Source organism: Ammospiza caudacuta, chromosome 6 (assembly GCF_027887145.1).
Source record: "Ammospiza caudacuta isolate bAmmCau1 chromosome 6, bAmmCau1.pri, whole genome shotgun sequence".
NCBI classification, from domain to species: Eukaryota; Metazoa; Chordata; class Aves; order Passeriformes; family Passerellidae; genus Ammospiza; species Ammospiza caudacuta.
The window spans coordinates 66,253,514-66,279,941 of NC_080598.1; the positions used below are offsets into that span (position 1 = coordinate 66,253,514).

Sequence of the window (26,428 nt, forward strand, 5' to 3'; positions counted from 1 at the left end):
GACTGCAGTGTTGTTAAGAAGTGTTTTCACATACCATGTGAAGTAACTGCAAAAGCAGATTGTGAGTTTTTAGCAACATGGTTCTTAGCAGATGAAATCTCAGCCAGTAGCAGGCAAGAGCCAAGAAGTAGGAGCATTACCACCATCAACCCTAATTTAGGAAAACATGCTTGAAAGAATTGCTCCAGCCAAATGTTCATAACATTTGACTGCGACTGAAATCTCACCTAAACCAATATGTCACAGGCAAGGCAAGGCAAGGCAGGGTGGAGCTGGAGATCTTTGGTCTGAAAACAACGGAGCAGGAGCTGCTCTCAGGCAGGCAGGCACCCTCCGTGGCTGCAGGAGGAGATGGTGGGAGCTGAGTGAGCTGGGCTGGGCTGGGGGTCCATGGGCCATTTGGGCCCTGGTTCTTCTCCAAGGCAGGCTCAGGGATCTGGTCCTGTGTTGAGTTTGTAAGGGTCCCCAGGATGAGGTGAGAGATGAGAATCTGACTCCATGTTCTCAGAAGGCTGAATTATATTATATTATATTATATTATATTATATTATATTATATTATATTATATTATATTATATTATATTATATTATACATTAATATATAATGAAATATTACATTTTATTCTATTATATTCTATTATGCTATACTAAAACTATACTAAAGAAAGAGAAGGATACAGACAAAAGGCTTGACAAGAATGAATAATAAAAACTCATGACTCACTCCTCAGAGTCCGATGCAGCTGATGGTGATTGGTCATTGAGTTAAAACAATTCACATGAAACCAATGAAACAATCCCCAGACCACATTCCAAAGCAGCAAATACTGGAGAAGCAATCAGATAATTATTATTTACATTTTTCTCTGAGGCTTCCCAGCAGAATTAATCCTGGCGAAGGGAATTTTCAGAAAATGTGACAGTGAGAGCCCTGCTGAGTCCCTCCAGCCTAAGAGGGGTTCTGTTCCCAAAGTCCCTGCTCTGCTGAGTCCCCCAGCCCAGCTCTGTGCCCTGCACCCTCAGCAGAGGCTGCCTTGGCTCAGGCTTCCCCATGGCTCCTTCTGGCTTCCAGCTCCAGCTTTGAGAGCTTCCAGCAGCTTTCATAGCTCCAGGACAAATTTAGAATTTTTTTTTTCGTGCTTTGCCACATTGCAGAGCAATTAAACATTAAACATCAGCAGTATGGCAAAGGCAAATCTCCAGCTTCTGTCTTGGGCACAGACAGCATTTCCCCACCATTCCAAGATGTTTTGCCACACATGGCTCCTTCCCAGGAAAACAGCTCTGTGCTGCAGCCCAGCCTTTGGGGCACAGGGGGCATTTCCCATCCCATCCCATCCCATCCCATCCCATCCCATCCCATCCCATCCCATCCCATCCCGTCCCGTCCCATCCCATCCCATTATCCCATCCCGTCCCATCCCATCCCGTCCCGTCCCATCCCATCCCATCCCGTCCCATCCCATCCCATCCCATCCCATCCCATCCCATCCCATCCCATCCCATCCCATCCCATCCCATCCCATCCCATTATCCCATCCCATTATCCCATCCCATCCCATCCCATCCCATCCCATCCCATTATCCCATCCCATCCATCCTATCCCATCCCATCCCATCCCATCCCACCCCATCCCGTCCCATCCCATCCCATCCCATCCCATCCCGTCCCGTCCCATCCCATCCCATCCCATCCCATCCCATCCCGTCCCGTCCCATCCCATCCCATCCCATCCCATCCCATCCCATCCCATTGCAGCCCACCCCATCCCACCCCATCCCGTCCCATCCCATCCCATTATCCCATCCCATCCCGTCCCATCCCATCCCATCCCACCCCATCCCGTCCCATCCCATCCCATTATCCCATCCCATCCCATCCCATCCCATCCCGTCCTGTCCCATCCCATCCCGTCCCATCCCATCCCTGTGCACACCCCACAGCTGCTGCTCCTCCATTGACTGTCCCAAGGAGAGACACAGGGTTAATACAGCCGTGGGGTCAGGGACAAAATTCTCCAGGGCAATGAGAAAATTTTGTGGCACAAAAGTGTTTATGGCAATTCTTACCAACAATTATGCATGAGAGTCACACACATATGGGGATCAGAGAATGCCAGAACTTCACCTCCACCAAAACCATGGGCTGGTTACGTCACCCTTTCATGTTTGGTTCTGCCTATCATTTTTGACTTAAAAATACATCATATCCCTGTAGCTCAAAAGAACTCTCAAATCAGGGGAGGAAGCAGGTTCTAAAGTGTTAATACATAGGGAGCTCTTTGTGACATATAATTATCAATTTGTGCAGTGACTGCATAATTAATATGTGGTCTCATCTCATTCTCTTTTAAATGTATTCCCACACTGCCTAGAAGTTGTTGGCTAATGAATTAAACAGTTTGATGTTGATGAATCACAATTTTGCCTATCAATATTAAAATATTGCCAGAGGTATGTTTTCAGTTTGGGTCATGAAAGTTTAAATTGTAATATTGTCAGAAATGCAGCATCCTGTCTTCCCAAGCTTTGCTGCAAAATCAGAAGAGTCCAAGTTTTGTTTTCAGATTTGAGGGTTTGAGCTATCTTTATTTGCTTTCTTCCATTGAAGAAATGACAGGAACATAAGGTATCTTGCAAAACTTCAGACTTATCAATAACAGCATCTAAAACAGAGAAATCCAGTTACTCAGGAAACCTCAGCTCCAAACAAGTTTGTTCCTTGGACTATGATTAATGTGGTAAGTGAGACCAGATGGTGAGCACTTTGAGAAGCCTCCATGCTCCCTAGAAGTGTTAATTACCTCCAGAGCTGCAGCAAAAGGATAATGGGGAAGAGCAGAGCCCAGCCTTGCACCAGAGGGACGGGGAGCTACGGGTGCCTTGGCAAGGGACTCAGAGGGCAGGGATGGGTGGGACATTGGGAATTGGGACATTGGGAATTGGGAATTGTTCCCTGGCAGGGTGGACAGGCCCTGGCACAGGTGTGGCTGCCCCTGGATCCCTGGCAGTGCCCAAGGCCAGGCTGGACACTGGGGACACTGGGACAGTGGGAGGAACAGGAGGGTGTGTAAGGTCACTTTCAAACCAAACCATGATTCTACTAAAATACCCCCATTCCCATGTGGGGGAGCAGAGCCCTGCTCACCTCCCAGCCGTGGTCACTGCAGGGACAGGGACAGGACCCTGAGTGCAGGGACAGGACCTTGAGCACAGGGACAGGACCCTGAGTGCAGGGACAGGACCCTGAGCACAGGGACAGGACCCTGAGCAGCAGGGACAGGGACAGGACCCTGAGCACAGGGACAGGACCCTGAGCAGCAGGGACAGGGACAGGAGCCTCAGCACAGGGACAGGACCCTGAGCACAGGGACAGGACCCTCACTGCAGGGACAGCATCCTCATCTGCAGCCACCCCTCCTGCACTGCTCTGCCATGTCCCAGCCCTGGCTGTCACAGCACCAGCTCTCCCTTTGTTCTGGTGCCTAACAAAGACATTTCTTGCACACTCACAGGTCACACGAGATCAGACAGAGCTTCTGAGGCCCTGTGGATGGTGAAATGCCCAGGAGAAATCCTCTGTGATCACAGAGCTGTGCTCAGAGCCCTTGGGAGGGAAGGAGGGGAGCCAACTCAGGCAGCAGCTGGGGAGGGCAGGGCTGCACTGCACAGCTCTGGGATAACAAATGCAGGGTTGCAGCTGGCTGGGCTCAGAGCAAGGGCCTCATTCAGGGCAGGGGTAAAGGCAGAACATCCACGGTGGGCAGGAAACTGGCTCCATGGAGATCCCAGCAGGCTGCAAGGGAGGATGGAGGAGTGGGAGCAGCTCATGGCACCTGGGGTGAGAAAAACATGGTGTGGGTGAGCTGAGATTCCCTCCTGCCTCTGTGGCCCCTGGGGGCACAAGCCTGGCTCAGGGTCAATATTCCACAAGATCAGGTCTCCCAAAAGGCTTGTGTCTCTGTGCCTCATTCTATGGGATAAATGAAAAGAAAACAAACCCCAAGACAAGATAAAGGACGTTGAGAACATGATCACTGCCCCTCGGAGCAGCGCTGGTGTTGTGTCAGATGGAAACTTCCCAGAGGTACCAAATGAGCAGCCCAAAAGTAAAGGTTGCCCAAGGTAAAGCAGATTGCAGCTCCACAGCACTGAGATTTTGCTGTTTCACCATGGATTTCCTGTAAGAGAAAGGAAACACAGAACCCAACAGCCTCGTGAGGTATCACAAATAAACCACGGGCAATAAACGTGAGCTGTGAGGCCTCGTGAGTTACCACAAATAAACCACAATAAACGTGAGCTGTGAGCACTCAGCTGCCCTGACAGCAGCTCTGGCTGCCCCAAGGGTGGCCCATGGCACCTCCAGGCCCAGGTCAGACACTGTCTGCCTCTGCAGATCCATCAGCAATGGGCAATAAACATGAGCTGTGAGGCCTCATGAGTTACCACAAATAAACCACGGGCATTAAACATGAGCTGTGAGGCCTCGTGAGTTACCACAAATAAACCACAATAAGCATGAGCTGTGAGCACTCAGCTGCCCTGACAGCAGCCCTGGCTGCCCTGTGATGCCCCACAGCACCAAGGGCACCTCCAGGCCCAGGTCAGACACCAAATGTCCCTGCAGATCCATCAGCTCACAGCCCCCAGGCAGCCAGGGAGCTCCTTGCAGTGATTTAAGACAGAAAATGAAGAGTTACTTGGGTTATTTTACAAGCAAAAAGAATAAGTCTTAAGAAGCAAGTGTGATGAGAGCTGTGCTGCTTCGGTAATTTCTCAGCTGGAAAGGTCACATTGCAGAAAAGGCAGTTCTTTTAAAAACCCCTTCAGAGGTGAGTCTGGAGAGAGTGCCCAAGGAAAGTGGCTGTTAATGTACACTTAACCTCTGCACAGCTGAGGAGGTAATACCTGAGAGCAGCTGCACCACCAGCAGCCTTAGAAACATGAATTCAGCTCCACGAAATGTCACTGGAAACTGGAACAGTCCAATCAGCACCGCTGGGGCTGCAGGACTGCCCAAAACCTGTGAAAGGAAAAGCTCTGCAGGAAGGAGGGAGGTTTTGCAAGGGCAAGCAAGCCACATGACAAGGGGAAATAGCTCTGAACTGAAAGAGAGGAGATTTAGATGGGATATTGGGAAGAAATTCTTCCCTGGGAGGGTGAATCACAATTCTGCCTATCAATATTAAAATATTACCAGAGGTATGTTTTCGGTTTGGGTCATGAATGTTTAAATTGTAATACTGTCAGGGGAGGCCCTGGCACAGGGGCCCAGGGAAGCTGTGTCTACCCCATCTCTGGCAGTGCCCAAGGCCAGGCTGGACAGGGTTTGAAGCAGCCTGGGACAGTGGAAGGTGTCCCTGCCAGGGCTGGGACAGGCAGGAAAGAACCCCCATGCCAGGACCAGGACAGACAGGAGCAAACACCCATGCCAGGCTGGGAGAGGCTGCTCCAGACTCCAGCTGGGGGCTGCTCCCAGGGACCCTCACCAAGCCCAGCTCTGGAGGCAGAGCCCATTTCATGCTGGAAGTAGCAGCAGGGCAGCTGCATCTCCTGGACAAGCAGAGGAGGGAATGGTGGTGCCTCATGGCACTGGAGAACCTTTGGCATGGGCACCCCAACCACACATCCTGCCAGTCCTGACCCCTAGCAGGGCAGGAGCTCTCCTAAAGCCCTAGAGATTTCCCACATAATTAATCTCACAAGGAGTTTTACCAGTCATGGATGAGGGATCACTGAACAGTTTGTTCTGATGCACGTTTCAGCTATCATTCAAAGATATCCTCAGCACTAATTATTGTATACTATAATGCTGTATACAGTAGATATAATCTAGTATTGTAGCATATATAGTGTATATAGCTTGAATTGTATTATACAATTAGTATTGTATAATACAATTGTATTAAAAATAGATACTAATTGTATTATACAATTAGCATTGTATAATACTAATACTCATTATTGATCCCTTAACCCAAGGAGAGAAGGGAACAGTGAAAAGCAAAGTACAGATTCCTCTACTGACCTTTCACAGTTCAGTATCATTAATTCATAACCATTAATTCAGAATCATTAACTTTGGAAAAAAGCCTCTAAGGTCACCAACATAGTCCCACCACCACCACGCTCACCACCAAACCACGTCCTCAAATTTGGGTCCCAACAGCCCTGAACCCCACAGAAATGACATCCCAGCCATCCACCCAGCTCTGCCTGTGCTCTCCTGCCTGGGTCCGTCAGCTTTGAGCCCTCACTGGCTGGCTTCTCTAGACTTTATTTCTGCTGGATTAAAAGAGCTGTTAGGAGCTGTTTGTATTTCTGGCTGCCAGCTCTGCAAACCTCTCCAAGGCTCTGACAACTGAGCCAAGTCTTTTCCTGGGAATAGGGGAAGCATGAGCTCCAAATAATAGACTTCATATGCTAAACTTAATCTTCAGTGACACCTGTGCAAACAAAATGCCTTTGAAGGCATTGCTAAAGTATAATTGACCAGCCAGATGAGCAGAAACCCCTGGAGATGCAGGAGACAGCTCAGCTGGCTGCTCCCGCTGTGGCAGGGCTGCAGGAGGAAAAAGGAGCTCAGAAAGGTTTTGTGTCACTCAGACATCAGGACACTCCTCACAGGAAATAAATAACTCTAAAAATGCCATTTCTAGCGTGCAATTCCCTGCTCAAGTGGTGATCCACAGCCAGCAAGAGGTGGGACCAGCACTGAACATGGGGTGTGCAGAGGATGATGCAGCAGCAGTGTCACTGGAGAAGCAGGGGACAGGTGTAGGAGAGACAGGGGGTCACACAGTCAGTACGGACGGACATGAGAGATCTCAGCAGCCAGGTCAGGAATTTGGGGTTTATTGCACAGGGCCTGGGTGCAGGGCCCTGCTGGGATTTGGGGTTTATTGCACAGGGCCTGGGTGCAGGGCCCTGCTGGGATTTGGGGTTTATTGCACAGGGCCTGGGTGCAGGGCCCTGCTGGGATTTGGGGTTTATTGCACAGGGCCTGGGTGCAGGGCCCTGCTGGGATTTCGGGTTCATTGCACAGGGCCTGGGTGCAGGGCCCTGCTGGGATTTGGGGTTTATTGCACAGGGCCTGGGTGCAGGGCCCTGCTGGGATTTGGGGTTCATTGCACAGGGCCTGGGTGCAGGGCCCTGCTGGGATTTGGGGTTCATTGCACAGGGCCTGGGTGCAGGGCCCTGCTGGGATTTGGGGTTCATTGCACAGGGCCTGGGTGCAGGGCCCTGCTGGGATTTGGGGTTCATTGCACAGGGCCTGGGTGCAGGGCCCTGCTGGGATTTGGGGTTTATTGCACAGGGCCTGGGTGCAGGGCCCTGCTGGGATTTGGGGTTTATTGCACAGGGCCTGGGTGCAGGGCCCTGCTGGGATTTGGGGTTTATTGCACAGGGCCTGGGTGCAGGGCCCTGCTGGGATTTGGGGTTCATTGCACAGGGCCTGGGTGCAGGGCCCTGCTGGGATTTGGGGTTTATTGCACAGGGCCTGGGTGCAGGGCCCTGCTGGGATTTGGGGTTTATTGCACAGGGCCTGGGTGCAGGGCCCTGCTGGGATTTGGGGTTTATTGCACAGGGCCTGGGTGCAGGGCCCTGCTGGGATTTGGGGTTTATTGCACAGGGCCTGGGTGCAGGGCCCCGCTGGGATTTGGGGTTTATTGCACAGGGCCTGGGTGCAGGGCCCCGCTGGGATTTGGGGTTCATTGCACAGGGCCTGGGTGCAGGGCCCTGCTGGGATTTGGGGTTCATTGCACAGGGCCTGGGTGCAGGGCCCTGCTGGGATTTGGGGTTCATTGCACAGGGCCTGGGTGCAGGGCCCTGCTGGGATTTGGGGTTTATTGCACAGGGCCTGGGTGCAGGGCCCTGCTGGGATTTGGGGTTTATTGCACAGGGCCTGGGTGCAGGGCCCTGCTGGGATTTGGGGTTTATTGCACAGGGCCTGGGTGCAGGGCCCTGCTGGGATTTGGGGTTTATTGCACAGGGCCTGGGTGCAGGGCCCTGCTGGGATTTGGGGTTCATTGCACAGGGCCTGGGTGCAGGGTCTGCTGGGAGGTGCAGCCACAGCTCAGAGCAGGTCTGAGAGAAGAGAGGGGGAGAGAGGATGAGAGGGTGAGAGAGTAAAAGGGGTAAGAGTGTAAAAGGCAAGAGCTAAGAGACAAGAGCTAAGAGTAAGACAGCGAGGTTCCCATTACAATACCCTAAATCTTCTGTGTTGAACGTTCTAATTCTCACTAACCAATCCAGTACAAGATACAAATCCTGCAGCATTTACATACAGCCTATAAGAATCATTACATTACCACACTGTGTTACATTTTAAACCCTAAAAACTCCTTTTTGGGCCCTTCTGCCAAGCTGTAGGGTCTGCTCTGACCCTTGGGCCTGTCTGCAAGCAGAGGGTGTTGTTCCATCACAAGGGGATCACCTTCAGCTGGCCACACCATTGTTTTCCAGGTGTTCAGTAACTGAGGGATCTCAAAGCTTGCTTTCATTTCAATCTCGCTTATAGTTTCCATATTCTCCAAATCTTTTGCCAGGCAATCATATTTGTAAGGCTTTCCTGTTTCCTCTTCCCCAACAGACAGAGTCCCATGGAAGGCCCTGCCAGGGAGATTCCCCACACTCCTCACACCCAGGTTGGCCCTGGCAGCTGGCAGACAACCCCGGCAGTGCCAGGGTGCCCCAGTGGGCTCACAGCTCCACTGCAGCACCACTGCAGCACTCGAGGCATCAGTCCCACACTGGATCCCAGGATTACCCAGGAAAGTGCAGTGTGGCCAATTATTCTGTGGCTGTGGCTGTGTGAAACACTGCTTAATTGACAAATTGACCAGAAAAACAAGCAAGGAAATTGTCCCCTTCCCACACCTCCCAGCACCAGCTGGAGCTCTCCCGAGCAGGGAGAGCAGCCTGTGAACAGGGAGTGAAGTCTCACCTGCTCCTAGGAGAAATCTTAATTGGATATGAGAAAAGATTGTGTATATTGAGTGTAAAGGAGACTGAGCCACTTAGAGAGGGATCAGACAAATCCTCTGAAGTGGGTCAGTGTCATCTGAGCAGCACTTGGGTGACACTCAGCAGAGATCTCCCCTTTGGCTGGGAAGGAGGGGATGCAGGGACACAGAGGGACAGCAGGGACACAGCAGGGACAGCAGGGACAGCAGGGACACAGTAGGGACACAGCAGGGACACAGCAGGGACAGCAGGGACAGCAGGGACACCGAGGGACACAGCAGGGACAGCAGGGACAGCAGGGACACAGCAGGGACAGCAGGGACACAGCAGGGACACAACAGGGACAGCAGGGACAGCAGGAACACCGAGGGACACAGCAGGGACAGCAGGGACACAGAGGGACACAGCAGGGACAGCAGGGACAACAGGGACAACAGGGACACAGTAGGGACACAGCAGGGACAGCAGGGACAGCAGGGACAACAGAGACACAGTAGGGACACAGCAGGGACAGCAGGGACAGCAGGGACACAGCAGGGACACAGCAGGGACACAGTAGGGACACAGCAGGGACACAGCAGGGACACAGCAGGGACAGCAGGGACACCGAGGGACACAGCAGGGACAGCAGGGACACGGCAGGGACACAGCAGGGACACAGCAGGCACAGCAGGGACACAGAGGGACACAGAGGGACACAGCAGGGACACAGCAGGGACACAGTAGGGACACAGCAGGGACACAGCAGGGACACAGCAGGGACAGCAGGGACACAGCAGGGACAGCAGGGACACAGAGGGACACAGAGGGACACAGCAGGGACAGCAGGGACACAGCAAGGACACAGCAGGGACAGCAGGGACACCGAGGGACACAGCAGGGACAGCAGGGACACAGAGGGACACAGCAGGGACACAGCAGGGACAGCAGCTCCAGCCCAGCATCCCTTGGGAACAGCTGCAGAGCCACCAACTTCTGTGCCAGCCACTGTTCCTCAGCATCATCCCTACAGGGGCTGCTGCCAGGGCCAGAGCAGGGAGAGGGGTCCCAGGGCAGCAGGAGGGTCCCAGAGCAGAGCTGAACCCAGCAGGGCAGCCCTGTGACATTGCTGTGGGACACAGCCACCCTCCCATGGCCCCTTTTCTTTCACTCCATTGCCCATCCTGACCATTCCACAGTCCCTGCATGTGCCAGCCCCACACTGTGCCCAGGGCAGGGCAGGGGAGCACAGCTCCTACAGCCAGCCCATAAACCCATTTGTCCTCCCTGTGCTTGGCACCAGAGCTCTGCTGCTCGCTGGGCCTCTCCTGTGCTCTGGGCAGACATGGGGAGCGCTGATCCATGGCAGCTTTGGTGCAGCCTGATCACAGGGTTTACATCCACAGCAGTGGAAAGATTTACAGGGTTTGCAAAACATTGGTTCATTTGTTTGGCTGTGTCTGCTTCTTACATGTTCTCTGCTTTGCATTTGTTTTCCAATCAAAAACCTTCCACAAAACCAGGGTGAAACACCCCCAAATGACAAATTACTTCTCTAAGGGCTTAGTCTTTACTTAAGTCAATGTAAATCAGGTAGTCAATATGATTATTCATACCCTTAAAATGTGCTGTATTTTAAATTCTTTCTTTGCTGAAATGCCAACAAGAAGAAAAAAAATAGAAGTGCCATCTCAAAGAGCTGTGCCCCCGGTACAGCTGTCACACCAGCCTCTGAAGCAAATTCCAGTTTTTGTTTGTTTATTCCACGAGTATAAATTTACATTAATGTTTACACAATGCTTTCGGTGGAGGGTGTGTGGATTCCAAACCAAAGCTGCTGTGGGCTGAGGAGAATTGTCCTTCTAGGGAGTGCTGGGGCCACGCGGCTGGGGAGTCCCTGCAGCTCTCTGGGTACCTGGCACAGACATCTTTTATGGAAAATCCTTTCCTTAGGATTTGTCCTCCTGAGAAGCTGGAGACCTCAGGAACAAAATGCAAACAATGGTTATCTGCTGCTGTGGAATGCAACAGGTGCATCTGGGATTCGTCTCATGTGGTTGTTTGTAATTAATGGCCAATCACAGTCAGCTGGCTCAGACAGAGAATCCAAGACAGAAGCTTTTGTCATCATTCTTTCCAATCCTATTCTTAGCCAGCCTTCTGATGAAACCTTTTCTTCTATTCTTTTAGTACAGTTTTAATGTAATATATATATCATAAAACAATAAATCAGCCTTCTGAAACATGGAGTCAGATCCTCGTCTCTTCCCCAGTCCAAGAACCCCTGTGAACACGGTCACAGGTACCTGTCCCAGGTGTCCCCAAGCCAGGACAGTCCCCAAGGGCCAGTGGAGGTGGTTGTCACCAGGAGCAGTGAGAGGAGACAGCAGTGACAGCAGTGACACTCTCACCCCAGCAGCAGGAGCAGGGCAGGAATGCCACAGAGCAGCCCTGGGTGTGCAGTGAGGATGTCTGGCAGGGTCCTGCCATGAGCAGTCACTTTCCATGCCTAAAAATGCTCATCACTTCCAATAACAGCAGAGTTTTCTCAGTAATGAATGCAAGGACAATTAGGCGGGCTCACCCAGTGAAACCCAAGGTACCTCAGAGGAGGTGTTATGGCTTGGCATGAAAGCACATCCAGGAAATTGTCACACTGAGGGGGTCAGGGCAGTGCAGTGCTGGGTTGGGTTTGCTGCTGCTCCCATGAGTGTTTTACCAGCCCCACTGAAGTCAGAGCAGCAGTTATCATTAGTCCAGTTACAGCAGCACTAACATTACACTCCACACTAGCTAACCATTATTTAAAAGTGATTAAAACACAGCTGAAATCCCCCCAGGTGAATTCCCTGGTGTTTCTGGGAGCAGGAGCTCCTGGGGCTGGGGACTGGGGCTGCTGACCCCTCCTGCACTGTTTCTCCACGTCCCACTGGCATGGACTGGGGGTCACAGAGGGGTCCCAGCACTCAGCAGAGCTCCTCATTAGCATCAGTGAGTCTGTCATTAAAGGGAGTTAACTACAGCCAAAGCAAACCGTGGCAGCAGGGGTTGTTCTGCCCCAGGGCAAGGCACTGCCCTCAGCTCAGAGCTGACACTGGGATAGACCTCCTGATGGGCACAGAGCCCACAGAGCTCTCCTAGCAACAGCAACATTAAAACTGATGAGATATTGGGTAGCTCATCTGGTGAGGAAAAATATCCAAACCAGCTGAGCCATTATAAAATACTGGGGAGGACGCTCAGGGAGCGGGAGGCACCCTGGCAGCAATGGCCAGAGGTACCAGAGCCATGCCCATCATCCCATGAACTCACTGTCACTGCTCCATGGACACTGCTGGGGTGAGGGCAGGCCCTTCCAGCTCCCCACATCTGCTCCTCAGTGACAGCAGAGAGGGACAGAGCACAGCTGTCTGTAGGAGCGTTGTGGGGTAGGACAGTGGGGACAGAGATGAGAGATCTCTGCAGCCAGGGCTTGGAAGTTGGGGTTTATTGCACAGGGCCTGGGTGCAGGGCCCTGCTGGGATTTGGGGTTTATTGCACAGGGCCTGGGTGCAGGGCCCTGCTGGGATTTGGGGTTTATTGCAAAGGGCCTGGGTGCAGGGCCCTGCTGGGATTTGGGGTTCATTGCACAGGGCCTGGGTGCAGGGCCCTGCTGGGATTTGGGGTTTATTGCACAGGGCCTGGGTGCAGGGCCCTGCTGGGATTTGGGGTTTATTGCACAGGGCCTGGGTGCAGGGCCCTGCTGGGATTTGGGGTTTATTGCACAGGGCCTGGGTGCAGGGCCCTGCTGGGATTTGGGGTTTATTGCACAGGGCCTGGGTGCAGGGCCCTGCTTGAGCTGCCAAACACAGCTGGAGCAGGACTGAGAGAAGTAAAACAAATGGTAAAGAGAGAGAAGGCAAGAGCGTGGTACAGAGGATGAGAGAGTAAAGGAGGCTAAGAGATCAAGCTTCCAGTTACAATACCATAAATCTTCTTCTGTGTTGAATATTCTAATTCTCACTAACCAACCCAGGATAAGATACAAATCCTATAGCATTTACATACAGCCTATAAGAATCATTACATTACCACGCTGTGTTACATTTTAAACCCTAAAAACTCCTCTTTGGGCCCTTCTGCCAAGCTGTAGGGTCTGCTCTGACCCTTGGGCCTGTCTGCAAGCAGAGGGTGTTGTTCCATCACAAGGGGATCACCTTCAGCTGGCCACACCATTGTTTTCCAGGTGTTCAGTAACTGAGGGATCTCAAAGCTTGCTTTCATTTCAATCTCGCTTATAGTTTCCATATTCTCCAAATCTTTTGCCAGGCAATCATATTGGTAAGGCTTTTCTGGTCCATCATCCCCAGCAGCTGTCCCCTGTCACTACACACGCCAGTACACAGCCCCTGGCACGGGGGCGAGGCTGGGGCAGCACAGGGAACAGGGATGTCCCTGGCTGGGCAGTGCCCTGCTCTAGGGCTTTACCCACCCTTGGTGGTGGAGAACAGTCCCACAGGTGAGCAGCAGGAACAAGGATGTCCCTGGCTGGCCTCTCCCTGGGCTTTACCCACATTTGATGGAGGAGAACAGTCCCACAGCCAGCCCAGCCTCGTGGTGTGAGCAGCAGGAGCTCCCACAGCTCCTCGCGAGCCCGCAGTGCTGCAGGGCTGGATCTCACCCCGAGCTCATGGCTGGAATCTGCAGGAGTTCCCTTTGCTTTAGAACCTTCCAAATGCAGCAGCACACTCGCATTTCTGGCCCAGCTGTCTCCCAGCAGCTTTTCAAAGGACAGTCTCTGTGCAAAACAAGTTGTCACATGCCAGCACAGCCCCCAGAGCTGCCCAGAGGAACCTGCTCCAGCCCCAGCTCCAGCTGCCAGCCTGGCTCTGGGCTACCCACAAACGCTGGGCAAATTCAAATTTCGTCTTTTAAGAAATTCATACTGTCTTGTACCATTGATATCAAAGCAACTGGATGCAAATTTGATACTCAGTACACATTTTCTTATAGAAAACAGCTCCAAAGGGATGACTAAATTACTTCTCATTCCAGCTTGGATTTATGATTTTCTTAAACATCACATGGATGCATTTGCCTGCCTTGTTTTTCACCTTTCCAAGGTCAGGAAACTTCCTTAGCCTAAGTTTATGGGCAAGCAGCCAAGAATGCAGCATGTTCAGTGTTTTACAGCAAAATCTCCATAACAAACAGCAGGACTGCCCAGAGTGTCTGAGCAAAACTGAAAGTAGAATACTGAAGGGATTCATCACAATCAGTTTGCAGCTCAGAGCATTCAACCCAAGCCCTCAAGAGGCTGCAGGCCAGTGGATGACCCAGGCCCTGCCCCAGCTGAGCCTGGCACCAAGGATGCACCAGGGGCTCCTCTGCACTCACCTGCCCTGACACTGGCACCAGGGGGAAACCTGGGGTTCATTATTGGACTCGAATGCAGCAGGATGGGCTGAAGCTGTGCAGAAAACAGCTCCAGGAGCCATGGCTGGCTGTGTCCCTGTGCTGGAACATTGAAATAAACTGGTGATTTCCTCAGGAACTATCAGAACTCAGTGCATCCCTCTGGGTGTCCAGAGTTGCCAAGGACCCCGCCGGGGGGCTCAGAGACCCTGGCACACAGCCCAGAGCACCTGGGGATTTCATTATGACCCGTGGAACAAATTACCAGCTTTGCGTGAGGACCTGAAAGCCACAGAAGTTTAAATAGTATAATAATAAAATTTCCACAGGGTGAAAATGTAGATTTTAGGATTTTTTGTATGGGGGTTATGGGGACAAGATGAAAGAATCTGGGCATGCCCAGCCTTTCTTTCTTCTTCTTCTTCTTGTTCTCCATTTTCTGCAGTGATGTTGGCACTTTGGGATTGATTTAGAGTGGAAGTGCACTGTCTAACATGGGTGACAGGTATTGGGAATTAAGTGTAAATGTGTTATACATAGTTTGTAGTATAAAAGGACAACAAAGAGTGCTCATGGCTGCCCTGCTGAGCAGATCTCTGCTGGGCAGAAAGAAAATTTTATAGATAAGAATTAATAAACAACCTCAAGACCAAAAAGTGAAGAGCTCTGACTCGTTCTTCAGACGTGCGGGCTGAAACAGAGACGCCCTGCACATCTCAGGGCAGCAATTAACAACCAAAACCCAAGAAGGGCTGATGAGCAGCCCCAGCAGCCATGGCCTGGTTGTGTCCCTGTGTTAGGACATTGAAATAAACTGGTGATTTCCTCAGGAACCACGGACAGCAGCTGGTGAGCAGCCCCAGCAGGCAGGCTGCATTCCCTGCCCAGGTCCCGCTGCTCAGGGATGTCCATTTCCCTAGCCCCTGAGTGGCCCTGGCAGGGCAGGTGACAATGCAGCACCCACAGGGTTCCCTCTCTCCCATCCATCACCGCTTTTCCTGGCCTGAGTCCCCTCTGCCCGGGGAAGGAGCAGGGGAACACCTCACACCCCTTAATGGAACTGCAAAGGGAAACCTCACACGAACAACCCTTCCAGAGGTGATTTGTTTCCTTAGCACATTTGGATGGGGAAAATGTATCTGAAATTACTTTGGTACTGGCAAGGACAACAGTGGGAAATGTATGAGAATTCAAGAAGTTCCAGCCACAAGAGGGACAGGAGAAAAAGCAAGTTCTTAAAAAACTATACAAAACCAAAACCAAAATAAACAAAAAGCCCTCATAACAACAAAAACCTAAAGAAAAGTAAAATCAAACCACCCCCCAAAAAACCAAACCAAAACCAAACCAACCAAAACACACCGGCACTCTGAGGGCACTGCTAAAACACACATTCTTTCTCATGCAAATCCTCCTTTTGCACCACTTCATTGATTCTGAATAGGGTAAAGACAAATGGCACTAAGACTAAATGTAAAGCAAAGGCAGAGATACTAGATAGTGAAAAGTAAACAAACTTTTTTTGGGAGGATGGGGGAAACCAACAACAAATAGATGAGACGAAAAGGAGCCCTTAAAGACAATGTTTTTGCCCAAGCCAGTTACACTCTTGTAGCCGTACAAAAGATAATTTGGAACAGCGAGGGGGAACAGCAGCTCCCCCCATCACTCCCTGTGTTAACTCCAGGTGTTTTTATTGCCCTTCATCACTCCCTGTGTTAACTCCAGGTGTTTTTATTGCCCCCATCACTCCCTGTGTTAACTCCAGGTGTTTTTATTGCCCCCATCACTCCCTGTGTTAACTCCAGGTGTTTTCATTGCCCCCATCACTCCCTGTGTTAACTCCAGGTGTTTTCATTGCCCCACTGTCACTCCCTGTGTTAACTCCAGGTGTTTTTATTGCCCCCATCACTCCCTGTGTTAACTCCAGGTGTTTTCATTGCCCCCATCACTACCTGTGTTAACTCCAGGTGTTTTCATTGCCCCCATCACTCCCAGTGTTAACTCCAGGTGTTTTCATTGCCCCACTGTCACTCCCTGTGTTAACTCCAGGTGTTTTCATTGCCCCACTGTCACCCCCTGTGTTAACTCCAGGCGTTTTTATTGCTCCGGACACAGACTCACAGCCCGGGACAGGGGAAGGGGCTCCATGTGGGGCTGCAGCTGCGGGTGAGCAGGACCCGGGAGGGGCTGGTCCAGCCCCGGACACAGCTGGGCACAGCTGGGCACTGCTCAAAGGGGGTGGGCGCTGTCCCCACCGCCCAAAGGGCCAAGGGCAGCACCGCGGCCCCGGGGATGCTCCAGGGCAGCATCCAGCGGGGCTGGGGCTGGTCCTGCCCCGCACACCCTCGGGACACCCCTGAGACACGGAGATATAAATGAATCACCCTGCTAATCACCCTGCTAATCAGCCACCCCGCAGCGCTCGGGCCGGAGCTGGCCGGGCACCGGGGGGACCCAGACCCCCAGGCCCTCCCAGCCTCCCCCATCCCGTGCTCCTCCTCGGGGCTTTGCTGTGCTCCAGAGCACCCAGCTGTGCACAGCTGGCGCATGCAGCGCTATCACACCCCCGCTGGGATAAAGATAATGAAGATTTAATGTGAAACCCTGTTAAATGTGTTGCGGATTCCCTTCCCCTCCCCTTTTTTTCCTTTCTTCAAAGCATCAGTACATGCTTGGGAACTACAAAGGTTTGCCTGGATCTGATCAGGGCTGGGTTTTATTATTTCACAATGCAAAGATGAAATCCAACAGAAAAAAAAAATAAAACCAAACCAAAACAAAAACAACAACAAAAAAAAAAAAAACTCTAAAGCATATCTTGCTGTATCTCTAATTCCTCTAAATAAAAAAAAAATACCAGCATAGAAACATCTGCTCAGCTCTGTTCCACTCCTTCCTTAATTCACCTTGTGTTTTTTTGTTTTGTTAAAGGAATCGTGGGGGTTTGTGTTTCCCAAGGCCCCCTCCACCCCAGCCAGCTCAGGAGAGGGAAGGCAGAGGAAGGCAGGTCCTGGGGGTACCCTGCCAGCACCAGGCTCTGGCAGAGCTGGAGATGCAACAAGCCTCAGATCCTTTTAAGGCAGTTTTCAGGGAGTTTGTTAACAGAAGCGCCCTCAGCACTGTAAATCTGCTGAGTGACAGCACAGCCTGCCCTGGATGGGGTACCCACCCAGCACCAACTGCTGTGGGTCTATCCACCATGGCCAGTGCTGCTGTGGATGGCAAATTTCAGCAATGACAGGGATTAAACTATAGGGATTACACATCAAATCAACTATCAAATTACAGGGATTTTGTCCTCAGTCACTGGCCCTTGCTCCATGCCACGAATGCGCCGAAGGAAGGAAGCAGAAGTGCCTGAAGAGCAGCATGTGCCTTTGGAGCAGATTCCCACAGGACCCTGCCAAGGACAGTGTGCTGGCTCTGCAGCTGTCACTGCCATCAGAACCGAGTGGAAAGAGAGACTGGGGCACAGCAGCCCCTCCCCAGTGCATGCCAGGGCCAGGGGCTGACCCAGTGCGAGCCAGGGAACGCCAGGAACCCACACCCACCCTGCACCCGTCCTGTACCCACCTGCCCTGCCCAACACTCCTGCAGCCACCCTGCAGCCACCCTGCAGCCACCCTGCACCTACCCGGCACCCAGCCACCCTGCACCCAGCCACCCTGCACCCTCCCTGCCTGGTTCTTCCTGGGCAGCAACCCCAACCCAGCACACCCTGACCGCAGGAGCAGAGCCTCCTCTCTCCACTGGTATCATGTTCTGGATCTTATTTAAGCATCTACATTCAGATCTCTGATCAGTAAAGACAGGAAAGAAACACACGATCTGCCATTAACTACCTGGCACAGGGATATGTGGGGATATCCCTTACTTACAAGGGATAAGTAAGTTTTTTGCAATGAAGAGGGAGACGCCCTGATGCAGGTGCCCAGAGCAGCTGTGGCTGCCCCTGGATCCCTGGCAGTGCCCCAGGCCAGGTTGGACAGGGCTGGGAGCCCTTGGGATGGGATGAGCTATAAGGTCCCTTCCAGCCCAAACCCCTCTGTGATCCCAGGAACACAACCTTTGCCACCTGCTGCAATCGATGATGAACCAGGGGGTGCCCTCTGAACCCCAGCACCCTCCTCCCTCCCCTGTCCCTATCCAGGACAGCCTTTGGGGAGCAGTGCCAAGGCTGCCAGGAGTTTGGACCCAGGGCAGGCACTCCCACCAGCACAGCCCAGGCACACCATGTGCCTCTGCAATGTCGGTGCACCATCAATAACCTTCCTCTGCGTCCAAATGAGAAACAGAGCCCCAGCTCTCACATAGTGCAGGAATCTTTTGGAGCTCTGTTTATTGCAACCTGTCAAGATGCTCTCTGCAATTTGTACCCTGCTGCATCACTCCACAGCAAAAGCAGCAGCCTCCCAGCCAAGCTCCACCAGTCATTTGTTCAGTTAATGTGAGGCAGTAATGGGGACAGAAAGGACACTTGTGCACCACATTTATCCACTGCATCAGCAGAAATCACAGACAGATCTCAGCCCTGTTGGAGAAGCAGCACTGAGGCTGCACAGAGCTCCAGACAGGAGTTTACCCTGCACAGTAAGCATGCAGCACGGGTTCGAACAGCAGTGTTCCCTCTATGCTCCTGCAGCACCAATTTCCACCAGACACCTTTTACTGTATAGTGTCAGATACAGTCACTGTGTGAGGAGCTCAAAACCCCCCAGCACTGCTGGCCAAGCCTGTGGAGCATCCCAGGGGGACTGTCACCATCCCATGGGAACCGTCACCATCCCATGGGGATTGTCACCACCCCATGGGAACTGCCACCATCCCATGGGGATTGTCACCACCCCATGGGGACTGTCACTGCACCATGGGGACTGTCACCATCCCATGGGACCGTCACCATCTCACAGGGACGGTCACCATCCCATGGGGACTGTCACCACTTCACAGGGACTGTCACCATCCCATGGGACCGTCACCATCTCACAGGGACGGTCACCATCCCATGGGGACTGTCACCACTTCACAGGGACTGTCACCGCACCATGGGGACTGTCACCATCCTACAGGGACCGTCAACACCCCATGGGACTGTCACCACCCCACAGGGACCGTCACCATCGCATGGGGACGGTCACCATCCCACAGGCACCATCACCACTCCAAGGGACTGTCACCATCCCATGGGACTGTAACATCCCAGGGAGACTACCACCATCCCATGGGACTGTCACCACCCCACAGGTACCGTCACCACCCCATGGGGACTGTCACCACCCCATGGAGACTGTCACCGCCCCATGGGGACTGTCACCACCCCAAGAGCCACACACTCCTCAGGTGCCCCCCTCCTCTGTCCTGTGACACTGGTGACCCCCTGAGCCCCGACCTTCAGGGCAGCCCCAGCCCAGGTTTGGACATGTTACAGCAAGAGCCTCCTGGAACAGTTACACCTGACTCCTTTCTCTTCACAGAATGGCTTTTATTGTAACTACAAAATAAATGCTCTCTAAGGGTTTGCCTTCCACCTTCTTCTGTAAGAGGTTTCAACTCTACAAAAACACTAGACAAACATGCTTGGCTTTAAATTTTCTCTGGTTTCACTGAAGTGCACAACAAGCAGCACACTTGCAGGGAGGATGTTCCATTGGAGGCTGATCTCACACACACGCGCACACACACACACACACACACACACACACACACATCCCCACCTCTGCACACAGCAGAGCCACCCTCCAGCCCAGCTGCCATCCCTCCCTGGCACAGCAGAACTGCTGCAGGGCCCCCAGCCCTTACCCCAAAGGAGAAGCCATCCCAGCCACTCTTTCTCTTCTTACAGCTGCCCTTTGATCCCAGCAAAGCAGGGAAATCTCTGCCTGTCACTGCTGTGGGGTCATCCTGCTGCCCCTCCTGGAGCAGCTGCACCCCGAAACCCAGGAGCAGCCCCTCGTCCCTCTCTGCTCCCCCAGTGCCTGCCAGCCCCAGCTGGGGCAGCCCCACACCGTGGCTGCTGTGCTGGGCTGGGCTGAGCTGGGCTGGGCAGTGCAGCTGGTTCCCTGTACCCTCATCTCCCCTGCTCCTCAGCTGGCACTGGCTCCATCACCCTGGATGTGGCACGGGAGCATGGAACACCTGGAGAGAAAGGAGAGGCAGTTTGGCATCTGGCAGGTAACTCCAGTGCCACCTGAGCCCCTGAGCTCCCACAGGCAGTGCCATTCCTGTTCTGCAGGGTTTGGGTGAACCCCCATTGCCATGCTCCATGCTGAATCCAAGACACATGGCCTGCCTTGCTCCATGCTCAATCCCAAACACAGCCTGCCTTGCTCCATGCTCAATCCCACAAACATGGCCTGCCTGGCTCCATGCTCAATCCCACAAACATGGCCTGCCTCGCTCTATGCTCAATCCCACAAACATGGCCTGCCTTGCTCCATGCTCAATCCCACAAACATGGCCTGCCTCGCTCTATGCTCAATCCCACAAACATGGCCTGCCTTGCTCCATGCTCAATCCCACAAACATGGCCTGCCTTGCTCCATGCTCAATCCCACAAACATGGCCTGCCTTGCTCCATGCTCAATCCCACAAACATGGCCTGCCTGGCTCCATGCTCAATCCCACAAACATGGCCTGCCTGGCTCTATGCTCAATCCCACAAACATGGCCTGCCTTGCTCTATGCTGGATCCCAAACATGGCCTGCCTTGCTCCATGCTCAATCCCAAACATGGCCTGCCTTGCTCCATGCTCAATCCCAGACACATGGCCTGCCTTGCTCCATGCTCAATCCCAGACACATGGCCTGCCTTGCTCCATGCTCAATCCCACAAACATGGCCTGCCTTGCTCCATGCTCAGTCCCACAAACATGGCCTGCCTTGCTCCATGCTCAATCCCAAACATGGCCTGCCTTGCTCCATGCTCAATCCCAGACACATGGCCTGCCTTGCTCCATGCTCAATCCCAGACACATGGCCTGCCTTGCTCTATGCTGGATCCCAAACATGGCCTGCCTTGCTCCATGCTGAATCCCACAAACATGGCCTGCCTTGCTCCATGCTCAATCCCAAACATGGCCTGCCTTGCTCTATGCTCAATCCCAAACATGGTCTGCCTTGCTCCATGCTCAATCCCAAACATGGCCTGCCTTGCTCCATGCTCAATCCCAAACACGGCCTGCCTTGCTCCATGCTCAATCCCAAACATGGCCTGCCTGGCTCCATGCTGGATCGCAGCAACATAGCCTGCCTTGCTCCATGCTCAATGCCACAAACATGGCCTGCCTGGCTCCATGCTGGATCGCAGCAACATGGCCTGCCTTGCTCCATGCTCAATCTCACAAACACGGCCTGCCTTGCTCCATGCTCAGTCCCACAAACACGGCCTGCCTGGCTCCATGCTGGATCGCAGCAACATGGCCTGCCTTGCTCCATGCTCAATCCCACAAACATGGCCTGCCTTGCTCTATGCTCAATCCCAAACATGGCCTGCCTTGCTCCATGCTCAATGCCACAAACATGGCCTGCATGGGGGATCCCCGGGGTCCCTGCCCTGGTCCCTGCTCAGAGCAGAGCCATTCCTGGGCTCAGCCAGCTCACTCACAGCTTTACCCCCTTGGCTCCCACAAGCCCCCATGGACAGAGCAGCCCCACACTGCCCTCCCTGCTCCTAGCACCCACCCTGAGCAGCAGCTGGAGAGCAGCAGCACCAGAGTCCTGATTCTCCCCTGCCTCCTCAGCAGCCCTGGCACAACATGCTGAGGCACAGAAAACTGTTCATGTCCCTAATGTCCAGGGAAGGTTCCAGCCCAGCACTGAATTACCCACACTGTCCCTCTGAGACACTGCCAGGAAGGCAGCCCAGATACAGATTAGATTCCATCCATTTCAAATTTCAGCAGGGCTGTAGGACTTCGGGAGTCAGAACATTTTTCAGGGATGAACACTCCTAAGTAATGAAGACGAATATGAGGCCACTCAGAATGAATGTTTCTGAGCAGTGCAGTCACTGCCCCTCAGCAGCATGAGCTCACACGTGGTAGCACATATTGCAGCCTGAAATCACTCTGCAGGACTGGGCTGTTCCCAGTGTTACTGGGAAAAGGGATTGCTGTGCCTTTAGGCACACAGCGCTGTGCTGCCATCCTCCTTATCTCACCCAGCTTTTCCTGCCTGGTAGCAGTGGCCCCACAGACCCTGGGGCAGATGCTCCATGTCCATCCAGTGACGAATGCCATGCTGAGGGGCACTGCAAGGGGAAAGCCAAGGCTTTGGTCAGGATTGGATCATTGCTCTTTTCCTCTGGAAGCCTGAGCAGTGATGTCCTGCACTGCACACAGCCTGGGTTGGTTGTGGATTACAGGGAGCACCAGGAGAGCCCATCTGGGCAGCCCATCCTGGTGACAGGACACACACACCAGAGCTGGGATCTGAAGTCAGGTCAAGGCTGGGTGATTCACTGTTCTGAGAAAGCTCTAATTATATCTGTGAGCCAGATGGAAGGCTGACAAGGGAGAAAAGGGAAAAAAATCCCAAAAACCCCTTTGGTCTTGTCAGAGAAGCAAGGCAAGGCTGTGTGGATGGAGGGACTGGGGCAGTGTGAGAGTGCCAGGCCAGTTCCCAGCTGTCCCCCCAGCCCAGGCTGTCCTGTTAGGGCTGACAGTGCCCCAGAGCCCCTGGCACAGGGCTAGAGCAGCCTGCAGTGCCCCTGGCACCCTGTGCTGTGTGCTCTGCCTGCCCCATAGCACCATGGGATCCCTGTGGGCACAAACCCCGGGCACCATGGGGTGCCTGTGTGGGCACAGACCCCGGGCACTATGGGGTCCATGTGTGGGCACAAACCCCGGGCACCATGGGTGCCTGTGTGGGCACAGACCCCGGGCACCATGGGATCCCTGTGGGCACAAACCCCGGGCACCATGGGGTCCATGTGTGGGCACAGATCCCGGGCACCATGGGGTGCCTGTGTGGGCACAGACCCTGGGCACCATGAGGTGCCTGTGTGGGCACAGACCCTGGGCACCATGGGGTTCCTGTGGGTACAGACCCCGGGCACCATGGGGTTCCTGTGGGTACAGACCCCGGGCACCATGGGGTCCATGTGTGCGCACCGACCCCGGGCACCATGGGGTGCCTGTGGGCACAGACCCCGGGCACCATGGGGTCCATGTGTGGGCACAGACCCCGGGCACCATGGGGTTCCTATATAGGCACAGACCCCGGGCACCATGGGGTCCCTCCGTGGGCACAGACCCCAGGCACCATGGGGTCCATGTGTGGGCACAAACCCCGGGCACCATGGGGTGCCTGTGTGGGCACAGACCCTGGGCACCATGGGGTTCCTGTGGGTACAGACCCCGGGCACCATGGGGTCCATGTGTGGGCACAGACCCCAGGCACCATGGGGTCCCTCCATGGGCACAGACTCCGGGCACCATGGGGTTCCTATATAGGCACAGACCCCAGCACCATGGGGTCCGTCTGGATCACCCATCCTGCCAGGCACAACCCCTGGATCAAGCACCATGCCCATGCCGTCGTAGTAAAACATTTATTTGTTCAGGTGATTGAAGCTACCATGTTTACAGCTCGTGAGCTCACCACTGGTGACATGGAACATGACTGGGACCAGCTGCTGCCACCAGATTCTTCGTCGTCATTTTCAGTTATAAAAAACCTGGACACCAGAAAAAACAGGAATTTCAGACTTGGAGTGGCAGATGGGAATCCTGTGAGGGGAAGACAGTTCCTCGAGGCAGCTGGCCTGGGGGGCCTGGGCTGCAGCTTCAAGTAGAGGTTCCGCAGGGAGAGCCAGAGGTCAGTCCTGGGAGAGGCTGAACCGGAGCGACTTCTGCCGAGGAGCAGCGTCTGTGGCAGTGTGTTCAGGGAGGGCACTGGGGCTGGTGTCCTGCAGAGGGGCCCCGGCTTCTGCACAGAGAGAACACACACAGTGAGGGCACGGCGAGCAGCAGCACCCGGCACGGTGCCCTGGCCTCTGCACAGAGAGAACACACACAGTGAGGGCACGGCGAGCAGCAGCACCCGGCACGGTGCCCTGGCCTCTGCACAGAGAGAACACACACAGTGAGGGCACGGTGAGCAGCAGCACCCGGCACGGTGCCCTGGCCTCTGCACAGAGACACAACACACAGTGAGGGCACAGCGAGCAGCACCTGCCCTGCCATGGCCCAGGTGACACTGATGTGGGACCTCAGCAGGAGCTGCCCTGGGGCCAGCATGGGCACTGCACCCACCAGGAGCTGCCCTGGGGCCAGCATGGGCAGGAAGCAGCAGCAAACCCTGCCCTCAGCCCTGGCACCCCCTGACTTGGTGCCATGTGCCCCGCAGGGGCTGGGCAGCACAGCATGGCAGGGGACAGGGGACTGGGCTAACAGGGGACTGGGTTGAGACTGGGATAACAGGAGGCTGGGATAAGAGGAGACAGGGCTAACAGGAGACAGGGATAATGTCCCAATGTCCCCACCCACACCTCTGCCACAAGTTGTGTCACCATCAGGGAGTGCAGCACAGCACTGCTGCTGCTTCTGCTTCAGGGAAAATCCCACAAGACAACACCCAGAACGCCCAGCAGAACCAGCAAAGCTCATTGTTCCAGAACCAGAGAGTTCTCCACTTTCTAGATTTGCTGCTGCCATTGCACAGGCCAAGCCTTTGCCCAGGGCAGGGTCCCCAGCTCTGCACACTGCCAGGGGGTCACACAGAGCTGGGGACACCAGGGCACAGCAAAGGGGGACACAGACACAGCACCCACCTTCCTGAGGTCACTGCAACCAGGGTGTGCCACATGCCACTGTGCTGCCCAGAGCACATGGACAGCCCATGGGACAGCTGTGCCACCTCCTGGCACCCAGCACAGTCCCACTTACCTGGGGGATGGCAGGTGTGCCACTGCCATGTGCCAACACCAACCAGGCACCACCCAAACTCCTCTGTGGGTGTTGTGGGTCACAGCCCCTGTAGGGGACACAGTATGGGTAATGCAGAAAGTGATCTTATCTCCTCTGTGGGTGCTGTGGGTCACAGCCCCTGTAGGGGACACAGTATTGGGTAAATGAAGGTAATGTAGAATGCAATCTTATCCCCCAACGAGCTGCAGCTGGACCCTATTACTAAGTATTGGGAGCAGGCTGGATGATAACAAGCAGCACCTGTAGCCAATAAGAACAGTATTATAAAAGACTGGATTGGTGGGATCTGGAGTTAGAGGGTTGCTGCAAGGACTGGGAACAGTCAGTGCTCAGAGTTTGCCTGTAACAAACATTGAGGAGGTATGAGACTCTGAGGATATGGAACCCTTGCACTACAATGATAATAGAACTCTTGATGTATAAGACACCATATAATGATGATAGAACTGTTGTGATGCATAAGACAACAAGCCCCCACAGCACAGACTGGCCCCAGGCCAGGCGGGGTCCCTGTGTGCCCATGAGGGGCTGGGCTCCAGCCTGGCTGGATTTCCTCATTCCCAGGGCAATTTCCCTGCAGAGGAGGTGGCACAGCTTGCACACAGCACCAGAGCAGCAGCCTGGCACTGCAGGAGCAAAACCAGCCTGCACCAAGGCAGGCACAGCAGCCTGGGCTCAGCCCTCACCTTCCTGACCCAGACCCTGCTGAAGTGCAGCTCTGCAGCCACCTGGGGTGACACAGCAATCCAGCACAGCGGGGTCGGGCAGCCCAGGCTGTGCCCCAGGCCCGGCACACAGCCAGGACACATTTGCAAAGGGCAAACAGCAGAACCACGTTATTGGTGAGCAGGATCCTAAGGACTGGCCAGTTTGGTGCTGTTAAACCAGAACTCTGACCAACATTAGCATCACTGCCAGGAGAAGGCACTGTGCAACTGGGGTCGGCTGCTGGTGCAGCTTTTTGGCAGTGATGGTGCCCCTGAGGGGCAGCAGCAGCTTTTTGGCAGTGATGGTGCCCCTGAGGGGCAGCAGCACCAGGAGCAGGGAGGTGAACATTCCTCAGTGACCACAGGGCTGACAGACAGCTGTGCCCACGTGTGAGTGGCACTGCTCAGGCTCCAGTGCCCCAAAGCCCCAGCGTGGCTCAGGCTCTGCCC

At 53.9% G+C, this 26,428-nt stretch overlaps 1 protein-coding gene across 1 annotated transcript in view; it reads right to left on the bottom strand.

Moving 5' to 3' along the window:
• Positions 1-24,035: 24,035 nt before the first annotated feature.
• The window catches only part of LRFN5 (leucine rich repeat and fibronectin type III domain containing 5), a 41,193-nt gene continuing 38,800 nt past the window's right edge, over positions 24,036-26,428 (bottom strand). The window contains exon 4 of the mRNA XM_058807394.1: positions 24,036-24,270. Within this exon, the coding sequence (XP_058663377.1) occupies positions 24,161-24,270 (110 nt within the window). The 3' untranslated portion in view covers positions 24,036-24,160. The remainder of the gene's footprint in view (positions 24,271-26,428) is intronic.